The following is a 19,519-nucleotide window of genomic DNA, read 5'->3' as shown; positions in this document are numbered from 1 at the left end:
CAGGCATATGTCAAAAACCAAAAGAAAGCGTGTGATATAACCCCGCTGTGTCTAGGAAAGAAAGGAAGTCATCTTTCTCGCTGAGCTGTCTCTAACCACATTCCAAGACATCTCGGAGCTGGGGTCATTTCATCTCCCGCTGCCTCCTTTGTGAATCAACATCACCCAAAAAACTTCAGGGACTTGGAAGTTACAAAGGCCCACAGAATGGCTGGAATAATTCCTATTTTTGGAGACTATTTTCACTTTTTCCTAAGTCCTTAAGTATATTTTTTAAAAGCTGAGTACAAAAAAAAAAAAAAAAAAAAAAAAAGCTGAGTACAGAAAAATTAGACAAAGGACTCTCATTCAGCTTGGACCACTTACCAATTTCACAGCTGACTCCTGAATATCCCTCAGGGCAGGAACACTGATATTTGTCAGGGCCCGTGTTGCTACAAGCTCCCCCGTTGAGACACGGCTGATGGGTTCCACAATAATTGAGATCTGCCAAAAAAAATACTGACGTCACTAAGAGATACCTGTGAAGATGGCAAACCGGCCATGTTTCTAGCCCCATTTTTTTTTTTTTTTTTGATAGAATCTCCCTCTGTTGCCCTGGCTGGAGTGCAGTGGCACAATCTCAGCTCACTGCAAACACTACCTTCCCAGGTTCAAGCGATTCTCTTGCCTCAGCCTCCCGAGTAGCTGGGACTATAGGTGCGTACCACGACGCACAGCTAATTGTTATATTTTTAGTAGAGATGGGGTTTCACCATGTTAGCCAGGATGGTCTCGATCTCCTGACCTGGTAATCCACCCGCCCTGGCCTCCCAAAGTGCTGGGATTATAGGCATGAGCCACCGTGCCAGCCAGCCCCATCATCTTTTAAAAAGAAAACCAGAAAATCCCCACAGCATTCAAGGAGAATTCAGAATAAAAGCCCCTGCCAATAAAATTAAAAACCAAATGACTACCATCCCACCCCCAGATCCCACACCCCTCCTGAGGCCCACATCCCACCCAGGGTCTCATCCCTAAGGGCCATACCTTTGTCACAGAGCTGGCCGCCCCAGTTGGTCTCACAGAGGCACTGCCAGGGCTCGATACAGATGCCGTGGACGCATCCTGGGTGTGGGATGCACTTATCGCAGTACAGGCCTTGCCAGCCATACTGGCACCTGGAGACACATAGCACACCTCCAGGTCAGCCTTTTGTACATTAAGAGAGTCCTGTACAATTCAAACAAAAGACTGCAAAGTCCAGGCTTTTTCTGTTATGTTTCTGAGGACAGGATGGTAGACTCCCAAGGCTCATCAGGGGCTCCATACAAACATTTTCACAGTTGGGCTGAGGTCCCCTCGCAGCCGACTCCTGACAAAACGAGGGCTGTTTGGGGATACCCTTCACAAAGCCACGCTCTTCTCGGGACAACACGAGTAAGCCAAGGGTGGAGGCAGGGAATAAATCAACCCACACACCTAGTTGCAACAGACACAGACCGTAGAGGAAAGGACTCTCCTGGTGACTACAACGGAGCTATGCCAAAGTCTCTGCAGATACTGCACTGGCAGCTCTGCTCTGTCTGCACAGAAGGTCACGACCCCAAAGCACAGAAATGCAACAAGCCACCAAGTGCATCAGGAAACTGCCTCATCATGATAAAAAAAAAAAAAAAAAAAAAAAGGGGGCACCCTCCCTTGGCAAAGGCCAGGATAGGATCTCTAAAACCACTTCTATAGGGAAGGGGAAGGAAATGACAACACTTGGAACCAGCTCTATAATTTGTGTCCCATTACTGTGTGCTAATTTGTAGTGATTTCTTGCTTTGCCAAAAAAAAAAAAAAAAAAAAAAAAAAAAGTCTGCTTAATTTTTTTAGTATTAGGGGAGTTGAGGTTCTTTTATATAAGCATCTTGATTAATCGTACTCTTTTGAGGCCAAATATTGCCTTTGATCCCCAAACAAAAACAAAAACTTTCACCTGGGGTGGGAGAGAAGGCAGCTTCTCAAACCACCCTCCCTTCAAGTTTCAAGCTCTCTGAAACTTTAACTGCCTTCTCAAGAGCCAAGCTTTAACAAGGGTGGGGGAAGGCAGGGAGAAACACCAACTAGCCTCCTGGTGGAGGGTGGGGTGCGGGTGGAATGGGCAACATGTCTCCAGAATGGGACCTGGGAAAAGCCATGATCAGTGCCAACCCCCTAAGCTGCTCAGCTGTAACTCTGGAAAACAAAAAAACACCCCACCTCCAACTCCCCAGAAGGAAAGGCTTTCAGTTTCCCAAGAGCTGGAGGCAGGCTAGCAAATCCTTGTCATGGGAAAATTATAGGGATCTAGCTAATAGCTAATCACCCAGGGCTGAGAGTCAACTTAACCCTTGAGAATACTGACTAACCACTTCCTAACTTCTAAAACCACGCCATGCACACCCACATGCAAAGAATCGCTAGAATCTGTGGTTTAAAGTTAGACACTGGATTCTGGTTTATGTAAAAGGGAATGTCAAAGTGACAAGTGACTAAAGGAGTAAGATAAGAACAAAATTACACAATCTAAATAATTTCTAAAAAGTGGACACCCATGTCAGTGGGAGGTAGGGGGGTAGCCATTCTGTCAAGGTTGATAATTGTAGCCTGAAAGACAGTAAGAGGGAACTGATTACGAAATGGCAATATTCTCCCTTCATCTCTTCCAAATTCTAGATCACTAGGCTTCTTCAAGTTGCCTCATAAAGGCAAGGAGAGGCAGCTGAGGATCTAACCTCACCTAATTAATGAGACCTCAATCCCCAAGCATAAAAAAAAAAGCAACCACAAGAGGCCATGGGTGACTTCAAAAGAAAGCAAATAAAAATACTGACCCTCAAAGAGGCACCAACCAAGTTATCCCAGTTTAATAATATATGATTAAGATTCTCATGAGAAATTGAAGTGACTTTCTTCAGATGATGATTCATAATTAAGTTTGATATTATTGGCAGGCTTGCAATAAGCAAGCATGTGTACCCAGGAAAAGGGACTCCGTCTACTAGGGAACAACAAAAACCAGTAAAGTTTTCTCATGTGGGGGTGAAAAAAAAAATAACCTGTGTAATACATAATCCAAAAGACAACTTGCAGGTAACTTGCCATTCAACTATTTCTGCAGCAGGACACAACCTGAACTTCCTCAGCTTGAAGGTTCTGTTTTGACTTTCTTTCAAGGCAGGGAGAGAAAACTGGGCTGGGAGACTATGCAAATGATGTGTGGGAAAGTGGCACCTTAAGTAAATAAGGCCATCAGTGCGTGTCTGGGCAAGGAGCGGGAGGCGAGACTTCGAAAGAGAAAGGGCTAAATTCTGGAAACAAAGCCTGTTGTTCTGGCTGGGAGGGTCCTCCCCTGCAGAGCTGTGTGTTTGTTCTGATGACAGCAGCACAAATCACAGTCGGCCTCCGCTGATATCCATCTGAGCAGGGAGCAGGCTTGGAATCACTAATAGCACTGCCATTCAGACTTTCTCCGGGACACCCTTAATTAGGAAGCGTTAAGGTAGATGGATTCCTGCTCCACATTTGACAGCAATGCTGTTAAATACTACAGTCCATTGCCACCAATGGGAAGACAGCAGGTGAAGCCCCTCAGCCTTCCAGGAAGTAAACTATCTTTCTGAAATGTAGGAAGAGACAATTCAGTACAACCGGTTCTTAATTTACTTCCATCCTCAGAGTTCCATGTTACCCCTTGCATGGGAGGGAACAGACAGAGTGGTGGAATCATAAAGGTAAAGGCCACAGATAGTTTTTAAAGCAGCAGCCTCAAAATTGACTAAGGAGCAAAGTCATGCAGCAAGCTTATCAAATGCAGACTCCTGGGCCAAACTGGGATTCTGCGGAGGTGGGATGGAGCCCACGAACTTGCACTTTAACAGTTCCCTTATTAATTCTGGAAGTTAGACTTTGAGTACTGAGGTTTTGGGGCAGTGATTCCCTAAGTGTGATCTCATCAGCAGCATCACTCAGGAGCTTGTTAGAAATGCAGAAGCCTGGGCCCAACCCAGACCTATAGAATCAGGACTTTCGTTTTAATAAGAGCCCCAAATAACATCAGTTTGGGATGTACTGGTTTAGACTATGTTTCATAAGCTTCCCTTTGCTCATGTCAGAGTAGCTTTTGGGGCAAAAGTGACAGGCCCAAAGGATCCATTTTAGTATTACTACTTAAAACCGGGAGGAGGGAGAGTAAAGCATAAGACTGCCAAAATGCCACAGACACCAACAATATTTCCCGAAATAGGCCTTTCCCAAATTGGTGTAATATAAATTTCAAGAAGTTCCAAAACCCGCCATTGTGAAGTGGTCAGGGCAGGTCTCCCTTTGGCTTCTACATTGTTCCTCAACCATAAAAGAACAGACTTCAAAGGCCTGCAGCAAAAGTCTACATTCATCAGGCTCAACTGACAAGATTCCAGGGCAGCCATTAACCTCTCAGCACCAACCCAGCTCCCGCCTGCAAAGGGGCCAGGAGATTGTACTAATCCCATTCTAAAGAATGCTGGACTTTCGCCTATTGGTGGGAAAAGTGGGGGAGGGGGCTGGGAGAAGAAAACCTTGGTGGAAGAGGAGGAGAGATACGCAAAGAAACAAGTCCACATCCCTCCATCTAGCCCGTTAGCACTTTAAGGGAAGATTATAAAAATGTGTTATCAATTTACAGAACAGTTAATACATGAAGTCACTTGGCTATACCCAAAGGGTTTCTTTTTATTCCAAGAGAGAAGTGGTGTGTGCATTCCACCAGACAGCTGGTATAATTTAATAAGCTTCGGACGTGTCTATCTGAATTTCTTTTTTTTTAAGCTTTCTTGTTCTCCAAGAAAAAAAGAGGCATATTCACAATAAAGTTGGTCCCTCTCTTAATTTTTAAAAAAAAATTTTAAAAAAAATCTCACAGAAGACCAGTTTATTTACCTGCAGTCACCCGGGTGTTTGCAAGACCCATGCTTGGTACTGCAGCCTTGTCGGCAAATAGCTGTAAGAAAGCAGAAGGACAAGTCAGCACGCCGCTGTTCTTTGCACCGCCACCATCATGAGAACAGCCCACTGCATTAAAAGCCTGCAAAATCCACAATTTTAAGGATCTCATATCAAGTCCATTGTAAGGAGAGGAAGACAGGAGGGGCCCAAATAAGGAAACCAGCTTTAAACCTCAAGGTCTTATTAGCAGATCCTCTCAAAACATGATATTGTTTGGGGACAAAATGCAGGCAAGTTGATGAGGGAAGGGGACCTTCGTCCAGCCTCTCTAAACCATGGCCACCCTGGCTCCTTGAGCAGAGCTTAGGCAGTTCCCATTCTGTCCATGTCCTCTTGACTAGAAGATAAAAGGTATAGATAATCCTTCTCTATCCCACCCACTCTGTCCCATCAGGACACGTTCAGATAAGCCTCAGCATTTTTAAAACCCCCCATACCAAATGCCTGGTTTCGAAAATTCCACAGGACTCACAGCCAACCAGGCTGGATTTGTTGGGCAGGCTAATCTAGTGGCCAGATCTGGTGAGACTTTTGTAAAGTATCCTTGCAAAGCAATTCTCTACTTCATTAAAACAAACAAAGTAACTTTCTAAAAATGTCAGTTTATAAGGCCAGGCACAGTGGCTCATGCCTATAATCCCAACACTTTGGGAGGCTGGGACAGCAGGATAGCTTGAGGCCAGGAGTTTGAGGCCAGCCTGAACAACAGAGCAAGACTCCGTCTACACAAATAAAAAAGCTGGGTTTGGTCGCATGTGCCTACAGTCCCAGCTACTTGGGAGGCTGAGGCAGGAGGACTGCTTGAGCCCAGGGGTTCAAGGCTCCAGTGAGCCATGATTATGCCAGCATGGGTGACAAAGCAAGCACTTTGTCTTAAAAAAACACCAAACAAAAAACTCATACTAAATGTTAGGTCGTTTAATTTCTAAAACACACTAAAATATGTTGATCAATTCCCCTTTCATTTGAATTCCAGAAATGCCATCCTTCTAAAACTCTTGTCTCCACTTATTTAAGAAAGCAGTACTGCCCGGGAGACCTGCAAATTCCTTCCCCCATGCCCCACCCCTCTGTCCTGGTTGAAAAAACTCATTTGGAAATTGAGTTTATCATAAAGAATTTACCTAATTATTATGTAAAATAAGCAGAGTCCATTACTGCTCATGAGAGGATATTATACAGTTAACAGAATTACCCATCAAGTTGCTATGAATTGGAATCCCGGAAATCTGTAAAGGGGCTGGGACAGTGGACAGCAGAGAGACTAAAAGTGGGCTCAGTCCTACACCAGTAGGAAAGCTCGACCTAACCACATACCTCTTCCCCTCAATGCCATGCCTTCAAAGACACCCAGTGAAAACTTGCTGCGCTGCTACCCCGAATGCAGGGTATATCATTTCCTACAGGATTGCCTGTTCAGACATCAACTGGGCTAACCTAGTCCTGTCTGCCATCTATTTGAGGTTGCATTCCTTAGAAGCAGAGCCTGAGAAGGGTATCTGGGCATAGGTTAGAAGGAATTGAGGGAAGTGGACAGGGGCAGGGAAGGAGCTGAGCAAGAATATGGTCTCAGCTGGAGTCTGACTGCAGCGTAATCCCAAGGTAAGCTCTGGAGTGTGAACTGTACCACTGTTTTAAGGCAAAGGAAAATGGTCTTTGTAGCCCTATGTCTGTCAGTCACTGACTGTGAGCTGGAGGAGGCGGGATGCACTGGCTCTGGTTTGGCCAAGGACGAGTCTCCGGGGAAGAAGCAGCTGTGAGCTGTTGGCAGCCAACAGTTACAGCACCTGGGGGAGGGGGACGCCAATAAAGGGCCTCTGGATGGGGCACTGACAGCATCTTCTACACTCAGCATCTTCATGCTGCGGGCCCAGAATAACACCAAGATCCCACCCCTCCCGAGACAGCCAATGTCACCTGCCTGCTGGTGGGGTGATAGACACTAAAAGCGACAGGCACACATGTACATGCACGCACACACGTACCTCTGTTACATTCGGAGCCCATCCAGCCTTCCATGCAAGTTTTGTTGCCATTCTGATCACAGGTATAGTGTCCAAAGAAGTCATCTCTGGGGCGGCAGAACTTATTGCAGCCAAAGCCATAGTAGTAGTCATCGCAGGTCACACGGATCTGATACTCAAAGTGGGCAATGCCCGTGTTCTGCTTCAGCGTCTGCCACTGCCGGCTGGGGTTGATCATGCCCGAGTGAGAGGCCTTTTCAATAATATTGTCAGGTCCTAGAGACAAAATGATAAATCACGTTAATATTCACATCAGAGCCTTCTTCCTTGACCATGTTGGCTTTTTAAAATAAAAACAAACACATGCTACAAAATTCTGTCCATTGTACAGAAAAGTAAGTAAAAGTTTACGCCCCTATCCAGAGGCAACCAGTTACCACTTATTTACCTCAACTGTTTAATGATATACATAGTATTTCATTGTCTGGAAACACCAATAATTTACCTAGTCCCTGACATATGGGCATGTGAGTCGTTTGGGCTTCTTACTATTAAACAAAGCTACAGTGAGCATCCTTGAATGTATCTGCCTGTGCATGGTTCCCGCAGTGAGATATTCTAGAAATGGAAGTGTTGAATCAGAGTATGTGCACAACCAATCAACCTGTCCACAATCCCAAACTACCCAGCCTGCCCTCCTGCCACCCAGGAAGCTGCGTCTCCCAGAAACAGTGCCAACGCTGTACATTATCAAACATTTGATCTATGTCTGATAGGTAAAGGGGTATCTTGTTTAATTAGCATTTAATTGATGGTGAGAGCCCTTTCTGGTAGTTACAAAACCGTTTCTGTTTGTTCCTGTGAACAGCAAACAGCTTCTCTCCTCTGCCAACTTTTCTATTACATTGCCATACTGACTTGCAAGAGCTCTTTACATATTAGAGAAAGTAGCTCCCTATGGAATGTTGCTCTTGAAGAAATCTCATTATTCCAGATAAAGGTCAGCAATCATTTCTGGTTTTAGAGTTTTGCGTCTTGCTCAGAAAAGGTTTTTGTCCATTTCAAAACTCTTAACTGGAAGCCAAGGAAAGGATGGAGTTACATTTTTTTTAAAACTATTAACATGGCAATCTTTAAAGTCAGCACCTTGAACTTGATGCATTCTACCTTTCTCCTCTGCCCAGAAGGCAGATGGAAGAATAATTCACTGAAGTTTAGAGACAGGTAAATTGAGGGGAGGTCTTTTTGTTTGTTTTTGAGCCAAGTCATGCTCCTGGAAAAAAAAAAAAATGCTTACTGAGGAAAATAGACACCTGGAGCTCAAGCATCTCTCAGGAGTAAGAAGTAGTCCCTGCCCTGAGGCCACTTATAATCTAGTTTGAGAAGAGACAGGTACAAAAATAGCTCAAACATCAGGTGCCAGGAGTTCAGGGGAGGATCTGAAAAGGCAGCAAGGCACTAAGTCAGCACCCCAGCCTCGTTTTGTGTTTGTAAGTCAGCACCTGGTTTTATGTTTGTTTTCTTAAATCTGCCAGTACCAACTCTTCATCACCTCGTCAGATTCAAGGCTATCTTGGAGAGACAGAGTTAGGACCTACTTGCAAAGTCTTTGTGATTCTTACCCACCCACATAGCTGTTTTTCTAGGCCCTGGGCCTGTGCTCCTTTACAAAGTGATGCAAGCCCTGCAGGTGACCAGGAGAGAAGGAACTCCTGGGTGGCTTCATCCATACACCCCACTTCCAACAGGCCCCAGCGTTCACCCTCTGGGGCTCTCAAACTGCTGCGTGGGCAAGACAAGCCTCGAACTAGCCCACATACCTGCAGCCTGACACCTCGGCACGCACTCAACCACTTGCAGGTAACACTTTACTCATTTTTGCAAATAAACGGAGGCCAAGGAATGACAAAAATGTTTCTCCATTAACTATGTTTGCTCTGCTGGTTCAGTTAAAAAGCATAGTGGGCTATTACCATGCGCTTACAAGATCTTCATAAAAGGGATGGGTTAAATACACTAGCCATGGCTCGAAGGCATCCAGCTTCTGAGGCTGGTATCAACAACAAACAGTTCAGACAGGAGTCCAGGGCAATCCTAGGGACACAGGACTGATAGATACATGTTTCAGTCATGCAGTACGCTTTCCACTTATTTCCGGGAAATGTGGTAAAGAGGATTACTTCAGAATCCTCAGTGGAGCTAATGGAGCTGCACACAAAATTTCACACCTGCTCAGGGAGGGGGTCAAGAATGTCTGGGTTAGAACATGTCGGCTGCCTGCTTCCTGAACATGCTTTCCTTCAGCTTGGGGCACTGGAAAGGCATCTGTGGCAGTTCACTTGGCAGTCCAGACTTGTGATTGGAAAAGGACATCACCATGCCTCACTGCAATTCCCAATGCCACGAAGATGAATCACGAAGAACCCATGGCCACCTCGCAGGCCAAGGAGGAGGTGACGAAGGGTGAGTCTGAGAATAACCTGGGACCACACCAACCCGAAAACCTGGAAGGGGGCCTTAGCAAAGAAGGCTAAGCTACAGGAAAACCTGGTCTGAGGTGTGCCTAATTTATGTTTACGTGTCTATTATGCATTACAGTAAATTGAAGCCATTTGCTCTGGGGGAGAAAGAAATTTGGAACTCTATATACCACAGTCCGGAAATGTGATAAAAGACTTTGGAGGACCGATGGCAGAAGGACCAGCCTTAAATACTTTCAAACACATGAACAGCACCTAGGCTATATTTGGGCTCAAGTCTGCCTGTGAGGGCTCACTGCAGAACTGATAGAAGGAATTATCTGCCCTAAAACTCAAGGCTCTGCCTTTGATTTACATCCAAAGCCAGAATGTTTACAACTCACTTGAGTCCCACAGGGCAGCCAACTCCATTGGGCTTCTTAACGTCCTCAGCTTCTGCCCTGTGGAGTGCAGTCCAGAGGGAGTGGCTGAAGGTGAAGAAAGGAGCAAAACACTCCAGGGTAGAGCAGATAGCATGTGCAAAGGTCCCGAGGCAGGAAAGCACACAATGCAGTTGAGGATGGAAAGGCAACTGCTAGGGTATGGCCAGGCTACAGATATGATGGACAACATGGTTTGCAAGACAAGGCTGGCAGGGAGACAAGGCTGGGCTGCACATAGCCTTGTGGTCCACATGAAGATCTGTCCCAAGAGCAACAGAAGGCCACCGAGTGGTTGGTTTTTTGTATAAGGGAGACAAGCAAATGTTATGCTCTGAAAAGACCAGGGTGGCAGAAGAATGGAGAAAGCACTAGAGGTGGGTCAAAGCAGACACAGGTGGACCAGACGGATGCTACTCTAAAGTTCAATCATGAGCGGATGATGACTTGCACCAGGGCAGTGGCAGAAGGCAGACAGATTCAAGTGAAGAGATGGAGAGATTTTTCAGAACTTGGAGGTGGACTAGGTATGGATGCTAACAGAGAGCAGGTACACAGAACACCTTCTAGATTTCTGGCTTATGGCAATGAGTATTCAAATACTGGTGCCAGACACCCAGAAGGGGCCCTAGGGAAGGAACTGCTTTAGGTAAGAGAAGATCCTGAGTCTGGCTTTTGACTCTGCTGAATTCAAGATTCCTTGGAAGCATCACGAAAGAGGCTGAATAGGCAAGTGGAGAAACCATTCCCGGCAACCCGTCTCCCTCTTCAGGGTCCACCAAGTGAGTTTTGATAACCTGCAGTGGGCAGCCCATGACTGTATCAACCCCTCTCTCCAAAAGTAGAGGTTTAGAAGAACTTCATTCCTATCCCAGTCTTCCTTGCCTCTTTCCAGGGATTTGGTTATTTACCCCCTGCAAGAGATGAAACATCCCTGAACCCCAAAATGGGGCTACCTGGAAACACAGACAACTGTGGGTTGCTCTGGACAAGCCCTGGGTTCCCAGGGGGCATAACTCCCTGAACCTGCAAAGCGACAGTAGGTCCAGGGAAGGTTCTGTGAATGCCAGAGTGTGGTGGGGCGGTCTCTCATAGGTCCCTAACAAGTATACTGGCCTGGCTCTTATCACAGGCCAGGATCAACCTCAAGCTGTTCACTCTACTGGGTGGATTAATAGCTGAAAGGGAGGGGAAAGAACACCATGCCTACACCATAATAGTACAGAAGAGCCTAGGTCTCCCCCTTCCCCAACCCCTTCTGCCTAATCCTTAGTTACCATTGTGAGCAGGTCACAGTGACATAATGTTCACACAGTCCTCAACGTTTGTGGTAGGGAAGGGAGGGGAGCAAACAGGTGTCTATGACCCTGACTGGCATTAGCCAAAGCCAAGGCTGACGAAGCTTCCCTACCGCCCCCACACACATCCCCCACGGCATTACAGGGCCGCCCTCTGGGGAGGAAGACTCAAACCTTGGACTTTCACGAGCTCCCCTTCAAGGAGGATGACATCCAAAGAGCTGGACTTAAGATTCCCAAGCTAGAAGGGTGACCTACATGGCCTGGGACTCTCTGGCACACGTGGGCTCAGCAATGATTCTGTGGCCCCAAGTGGCCCAATAAGCCAGCCACAGGTGGAAGCTGCCCACATAGCAGGCACCTAGCCCTCACTGTACCCACATTGGACATTCACCATTTTCTGTCAGCAAAAAAGCAAGGCAAGGCAAGAAAAGATGTTATTCAAGTGAAACAAATGGTAAGGTAGAAAAGCAAAAAGAACAAGGCATTCAGAGAACAGTGAGCCAAGACAAGAAACTGGATCACCTCTTCTTCACGCACAGACCAAGAGATTTCAGCAAGCATCAAATTTTCCAGTGACAGCAACCCAAACTCTGCTGGCAAAAGGGGAACTCGAAGTTTCAGCTCGTGAGTGAAAACATTTTAAAGTTACAATTAAAGAGCAAGACTACTTTGTAAACCAGACTATGCCATTCCAATCACATCCTCCATGGCTTATCCACCAAAACCGACCCCTCACAGTCCTGAAAGGCAACCTGCACTGAAAACAGAGCCATCTTTCAGAAGGGGACAAGGCAGGCTGTGAAGCTCTGGAATTCCGCTTCAATGAAAGGTTTGTTGCGCAGTGTGGGAAACCCGGACAGACTAGAAGCTCACCTGCCCACCAAGTGAAATTCAAGGTCGGTCTCTAGAGCCCAGCACCACCTTTATATGGCTTTATCTTTCTGATGGGAGATTAAACGCTCACTTAAAGTTTAAATGGACTTTTAAAAAGTCACTGCTTTGATCCTTTAGCAGCCTACAAGGTTTTAAAGTTGTAAAACCATTAAGATCTCTATCCCGAAGATAATCTAGGTTTCATAATCAGGGAATGAGTTAACTGGGAGTCTGTTCTGTCCACTTAATATTCCAAGCTAAAATTCTAGGGAAGTTAAGGAATAGATTCCACTGACAGGTTCACCTTGGGGGTGTGGGGAAGAACAGATGGCAAGGGTGGCAGAAATCCTAAGTACTAAAGAGACAGATCCAACTCCAGCTGGTTGGCCAAGCCCCACACTTCCACAGGTATTTAGAGAAAAGTCCATAGAAGTGATACTTACGAAGAGTGTTATTACTGGAATCCCACGCCTCCACAAGCAATGTATAGGACCTCTGCAAAACAGATAAACAACAATTTAGCAATTCAGAAACAGGGTTGACTCTCCAATCTCATACATTCTCGGCTTCCCAGAATACCCCACCAAACAAAACCATAATGCCAAAATAAAAATTCTATTGGTTGTTGCATTGAGGTCCTGGGTGTTTAAATCCAAACCAACTCCCTTTCCTTTGTCACCACTCTTCCCAGGTTGACAGATGACTCCTTTCACCTGGCAGGGACCCACTGGGGTCAACATGCATGCAGGCAGCTCAAAGTTGAGATCAGGAAATACCACCTCCCTGTATGATATGGGAACATTTAGCATATAGTTTCCCAAAACTTTCCAGACCCCGACCCTAGTGCGTGAGAAAAAAAGTCACACAAAGAATTTATTCTAAGCTAACCTAACCAGGTATTTGTACCGAGGGGGTATTGCTAAGGTTACACTTTGGGCCCTGGTGGGGCAGTCCCTAGGGAGGCCCCCTTTTCCTTTTTAGAACCCCTTTGAAAGCTGTCTGTGTGAGACCATCCTGGCTCCCACAAGTATCGGGTAACTCTAGGAAACAGGAGGGGGTAGATGTAAAGCAACTCTGCAAGACAAAGAAGTCAACCTCACTTGGGCAGTGCAGCTGGGGGCAGATCCCTGGGAAGAAAGTACAAAGGGAGAAATAGCCACACACCCATGAGTTACATTTATTGATGAACGTATCTGTTAATAAGATCTAACATTCCAAGAATAATCAGAGTCCACTAACCAAACAAATTCCCTGGATACTGGCAAGATGCCAGCTGTTATACTGAAGGCACCTTTTATCTTCCAAGCTTATCTCAGAATTCCTCCTCCTCACCCCTGCAAAACCTAAGCTATTAGCAAATTCCCTCCTTTTCAAAAATCTTCCTTCGTAATTTACAATAAGGTCAGTCTCACAAAACACCAGCATTTAAATGAAGCTTCTGCCATCTTGGCGCTGAAGAAATGTACCCAAGGCAGGTGGCGTAGACAAGGAACGTGAAATGGGTTATGAATTCCCACTTTGCTGTGTCAGAAACCAAGCCATCGGAAATAGTAGCGTGTATAGATTAAATAATGCCGTGCTGTGCCACCAGAAGCACACTGCTGCCATGAGAAGAGAAGGCACCTAGAAGATAAAGGTAAAAGAGAAAAAAGGAGGGTAAAAGGGAGTTTCATTCATAACTCAAGGCCAGCTTAGTGCTCTCATAGGGACACAGCAGGTCATCTCTGAATGTAAAAATATCCTGTGATAGACCCTGCTTTGGAATTCAGCCGAAATATGTTTCATACTCAAAGCAGAGTAGGATTCTATTTCGTTCACTGATAACTGTGGGAAAATGCTCAGAAAAGCAAGCAAAACCGGGCAAGCCAGGGCACATACCCAGCCCTCTCCTGTTAGTGGCCACAGGTCCAAATTCATTGTTGTTGTTACTATTTTATTAGAGAAAGTTATACCTTATTTACGGCCTCTTTAAGTTTCTTAGGACTTCCTGCAAATTATAGGACTCTTCCCTAAGAGCAGCAAGAAATTATATTTCTCTACTGATTTGAGGTGAGAGCCCAGTCAAAATGAGGCCAGACGTGTGGCTGATTCTGTATAATTAAGCCCTTCATTTGCTGGTCACGTTGAGGCCCACGTTCTCCACTTCAACAATATTGTTGTAATTAATCCTCTGATTAAATGCATTGATACCAGGAGTTTTGACAGACTTGCACAAGCACTAAACACATAGTACCCACAAATCCCACTGCAAGAGAAGGTGCCAGGACTGAACGGGCATGGCAGTACTAAGTCGGTTTAATACTGAAGGAGGAAGGCATCCTTAGGTCTTGCACAAGAACTTGAAAGATCAAGCAGTCTACCGGGCTCATCCTTGCCAGAACTGGGAAAACCTCAGAAGTTGCTGACCAACACCACCCCACTTTGAAAGAAAAGAATTGCACACAGCCCAACATGCCTGGCTTTGTGATTTTCCATGGACTGCCTTCTTTCTCAGAGGCAGAGACAGGGTGAGGGCAGGGAGCTGCAGTGACGGCAACAAGGCCTGGACCTTTTGTCCCCCTCCCTGTTTCAGGGAGAAGATTAGGGTCGCAGGACTGGTCTCCTGGGGCAGGAGGATTCTTCCTGCCCAGCCCTACAGAGAGAAAGATTCCCTCTAAAGCTCCTATTAGGAGGCACTCAACCTCCCACTCCATCCCCACACTATAGATCAGCAATCAAGATAATTTAACAATGATTATTGGTTGCTAGAGAACTTTAATTTTTCCCAGGCCCACGCTTGACCTCTGTACATCCCTGAACACACATCCAGGCACTGAGATCACAGACCAAGCATATCTCATACCATCAAAGCAGGGACCAGGCCACAGAGTAGCAAATCCACTATGCCCAAGTCACACACAAGCAACCACTGCAAATCTGATCCCCAGCAGAGGCTGAGTGCTCCATCCCAGGAGGGCTTGGAAAAGCAAACTGTTCAAACTTAAGTTCCTACAGCAAAACAGTAACAACAAAAAGCAAATACTTGGGTTTTTCTTGGTTTCAAACTACAGAACTCAGACTCTTCCAAAGAGTCACCTGGCTTTCATCTTTTTTCCTTACGTTTTCCAGAAAAATAGTGTGGGGGGCCACACAGGAGGGAGGGGTTATGAACAGATCTTCGGTCTGGATTTGCAAAGTGTGTCACTTCAGCCCCTTCCCAGCTCCAGGTCCAAGGAAATCTGGCAATCTGGCAGCTGGTTCCCATTCTGGTCTGGCATCAAAGAGGAAGGGTCAACCTCCAGAATTGCTACTTAGGAGCTTTCTGTGGAATTCTACCTAGAGGAGAGTCCTGGCATCGAAGCCCCAAGGCATGCAAGGGCCACCAGGCTCCCCCCCAGGCCAGGGCCCCTGCACCTCCTCCTACCCTCCCCACTTACGCTGCTGTGCCAGGGTACTCTGCCCTGTCCCCCAGTCCACGGCGGTTACCTTGGCACTGGGCAGAGCGGTAAGCACTTAATTGCCACATTAAGAAGGGGGGATGTAAGAAACAAAGGTAATTGTGTTGGCAGCCGGGAGCTTCCTTTTCCTGGCAACAGTGACAGCCAAACCAAGCCCTGAGAAGCGGCTGCCTCCCCTCCTGCCAAGCTGACGGACACAAATAAACCGCCATCCAAATGGCACGCGTGTGGCGTCCAAAACCCCAGGCTGCTGCGACAGGCAGGCCCGCCGGCGGCATGCACATCCTGGGAATGCCCGACGTGCCAGCGCGGCCATTGTGCACAGTCAGTCGGCTCCCGGCGTTCGTCGGGGGCCCTGCGCTCTGCTGACTCAACTGTTGCTTCCTGTCGCTTGTCCTGTATTAGCATTATTTTTGGAGAGGCCCCATTATTCTCCGTAATCCTCATTTCAGTCAATTCGGCCAACTCTATTGTCCTGCCTGTGTCTGGGTGGCCAGAGTATAAAATATTCCAGTCACAAAACATATTAAGCAAAAAAACAGGTTGCAGGGAGTCCATGTGTGGGCACATTCACACGTACACATGCACATGATGCCCGTGGGTTTTGGGAAGGTGAGATAAGAAAGGACAACTATCCTATAGCATCTAGGCTACGACTTCAGACACAGAAAGCAATCAAGTCTGCAGGGCTTGACATGTCAATAGGGTCCGATCTAGTTACAAAGGGTGATTTTCTCATCAAAGCCCACCTCAAAGGCTCACCAAGGGGCCCCAAAGCTCATATCCAGATTTAAGACTCTCAATGAGACATCCCCACCCCCTTTCCCATCATTACCCTTACCTGTTTGAAAAGCATCCCACTGATAATTAAATGCACCAGTTACAAAAGGGTGGCGAGGTTAATAGATAGAATACCAAGAAGCCAGCCAAGCACAACGGTCTGGTTCACACAGAGCAAGCCTGAACAAGAAGCCTTTCTATTTATTTACCAAAAGTGCAAAAAACTGGGCTGAGCTGGTAGAGGACTCTGAATGTTTGACTATTTATATACTCCTTTAACAACTGGGAGCCACCTTGCGGAATTTCTTCCCAGCACATGCACTGCACCAATGGTAGATGTCACCGGCACTATAAGAAAAAAAAAAAAAAGCAGCCATAGGGCTGCTGTGGTCTACACAGTAATCAGAAATCAGCAAAGAAGTCACAGCACAGCCATCAAGTCCCATGCACCAAAGTAAAGGTGGGATTCTTCTATACCTCGGACCTTCCTCCTTTTCCACCACCATTCTAGAATCACCACTTTCCATTCATCCCAATGTATCTTCCAACAGTTGGAAGAAAACATTAAGTTTTGTTCTAATTTACGTGTGTGTGTGTTTGTGTGTAGACACACAAACACACACACGCACATATATAATACATATAAGCTGGAGCCAAGAGTCACTTCTCTCAGCAGCCTAGATCCTAAGCTTGAAGGATGGGGGTGAGTGGGAGAGCAACATGCCTCCAGAAGTGTACCACAGGGGAATTTGCAGGAATATTTGCATGTATGGATTACAATGCTAATTGTATGCACACCCAGAGATCATGCATTCTTACATTGTTACTAATCTTGAAAGCCTGAGGTTGGGACCAACTTCTGGCCCTTCTACAGTGGGGCCAGTGGGTAATATGAATCCAGCCAAGGCCTCTGTTCACATTCCTGTTTTCAGATCAGGAGCTTTGAAGGCTCCTTGTTGCCTCCGCTCCGTTTTTTGTAACTTTTTTCTCCATGCTAAACTTCCCACATGACTTCTATCTAAAAGAAGGCACCACTATTTAGTGTGAAGATTTTAAGCAGCATTTAGATTGCTGATTTTCTGGGAGGTGTCATGCCTGTAAGTTGCTGCTGACTCTCCTTTTTACCCACTCAACTCCCCCAACAGCCTCCACACCAAAAGTTTCACCATTTTTCTAGAAACGTCTTAAATCCCTGTAGAATTATGGGTGTGGAACTGGTGGGTTGCAAAGTCATATAAGTACTTGAGGTTTGAATAAGTTGCTAAGAAACAAGACAACAAGGAGGAAGAAACAAAGGTTACACCTGCAAGAGAAAAAAAATACATTAGAAACCAAGTACCTGGAATAAAGATTCCATTTTTGGAGCAGCCATTCTGCAGATACTTAGCACAGCTCCTTCAAAGCAAGCACAGCTTCACCTTCCCCCAAGCCCAGTGTTGCAACACAGACTCGTCACTTCATCCCTTTGGTTTAAGGTAGACTTTTTAGGGCAAAAGATGTTTTCTCTACAAGCAGAAAGTCCCTTGCTCTGAGCACGTACATACACACGTGCTGTTTCTTTGTATAGATGCTGACCACATAGGCAGGATGCAAATCCTGACTGCAGAAAGGAGCCGGCTAAATCAGAACCCCATCCCTGCACCTCCACGTGCCTATACCATATCTACAGAAGCTCAGGGACCGGGAAAGACAGCAAAAGGCATAGAAGGGCCTGTCAATTCCATTCTGTGATTAGCATCATGGCAGCCAGTATTCCCAAGCTCCTGCCAATTGGTCATTCAGGCCTGAAGTACGAAGGGGACCAAAGCTGGCATCCCTCACACAGAAGAATCATGTTTCATTGGATTTTCCTTAAAAAAATATTAAGTTGATCTCAGCAAGTCTTTTAATAGGATCAACGGAATTTAAATACAAGGCTAATAAGCCAGATACCCCAATTGCTTCCCCCAACGTTTTTCTAGATTCATTTCACTCTAGGGCCACCAATGCAGAATACAGCTAACTGGGGTTCTGAAGTTCCCAAAAAGCTTTTGGGGATGAGTAGTGGTAATTACACTAATGCATTTTTAATAAGCAGGCACTACTGGGATTTACCACTAATTTGGGGAGCTACAAATTAACTGTTTCTGTGATTTATAAGTGGTTATTCCTAAATTATTTCTTGTTAAGCTCAATTACTTCCCATAATGATGTTCTTATCACTCAGTCCCCCAATTTGAGAATCATAAATCGAGCTAGTTGCTGCAACTGAAGCCCCTTGGAGCAGCAACAGTATGAGAATTGAAGTCAGTGGTAAAAAACTACCCTAATATCAGAGCTGGGGCACTGGACACCAAGTGAGACATACTCAGATATGATATGTGGCAGGAAAGCCCACTTCTACAAAGCCTTTCACATGCACACCACAACGGGGATTGTACTTCATATCTGTCCAAATCATTTCCTCCTTGTCCTCTCTAGAACATGAACAGTTGCTTGGATAGGGAGTCATAATTCCAAACAAAAGGCATGAATTACATGACCTTCTACATTGACCTGCCCCTGCACCCTAGCTCTTCCAGTGTCAGCAAATTTGGGGGGGACTCATGCAAATGGTAATCGTGCCTGCTAGGGGTTGGGAGCCCAAAGTGGTTTGGAGTTTTGTTTTGAACCATATATCCTTTTCTTGTTACTTCTTGAATTGCGTACTAAGTTCATTTATTTCCTATTCAAGGAAATCAGTTTTAAAAGACAGTTAATTACCAAACTAAATGAAGCTGTGCTCTCTACTTAAATAGCTACTTAAGTGTTTCAGTTAAGTTTACACTCAGCCTGGAATCATTCTTGAAAGTTACGGACTGTGCCCTTTCTCCAACCACATACAGTAAAACAAACACACCTAAACTCCACTTTCTCTTGGGAAGTAAAGCTTATGTTTCACAGCAGGCCTTTTTGGGGCAGCAGGGTGGAGACTTATTTATGAGTGATACATGCATTTGTCCCAACTTCAAAAGAACCACATTCTCAGTGTTGCCCCATTGGTCTTCCCCAATTCCAGAAAAGCTGAGTCTATTTCATGGTTGGTGACCGGTGGGGCCTGAAACCACAGAAGAGCACCAGCAAATGCAAATCAATCGCCCCTCCTGCCCTCCCACACTATTTCCGCTCCTTTTCCATTGAGGACTCTCTGGCCAAGTGTCAAAAGGGGACAGACGCACCTTCTAGGTCACTTTTCCTTAGCCAGCCTAGGAATCAAGCCTCGGTTTTCATGCTAGCCATCCCTCTGACCCTACT

General features: G+C 45.8%; 1 protein-coding gene across 5 annotated transcripts in view; it reads right to left on the bottom strand.

Moving 5' to 3' along the window:
• Positions 1–19,519, bottom strand: part of JAG1 (jagged canonical Notch ligand 1) — a 36,290-nt gene that overhangs the window by 13,669 nt on the left and 3,102 nt on the right. For all 5 annotated transcript variants that reach the window (XM_032295408.1, XM_032295409.1, XM_032295411.1 and 2 more), the window contains exons 3-7: positions 12,473–12,524; positions 6,978–7,232; positions 4,927–4,987; positions 1,030–1,160; positions 367–486 (exon numbers count right to left, since the gene is read on the bottom strand). In XM_032295408.1, coding sequence (XP_032151299.1) covers positions 367–486; positions 1,030–1,160; positions 4,927–4,987; positions 6,978–7,232; positions 12,473–12,524 — 619 coding nt within the window. The remainder of the gene's footprint in view (positions 1–366; positions 487–1,029; positions 1,161–4,926; positions 4,988–6,977; positions 7,233–12,472; positions 12,525–19,519) is intronic.

This window comes from Sapajus apella, unplaced genomic scaffold, assembly GCF_009761245.1.
Source record: "Sapajus apella isolate SASKATOON/1434 unplaced genomic scaffold, GSC_monkey_1.0 scaffold33, whole genome shotgun sequence".
NCBI classification, from domain to species: domain Eukaryota; kingdom Metazoa; phylum Chordata; class Mammalia; order Primates; family Cebidae; genus Sapajus; species Sapajus apella.
This window is presented reverse-complemented; position numbering and strand designations above follow the sequence as displayed.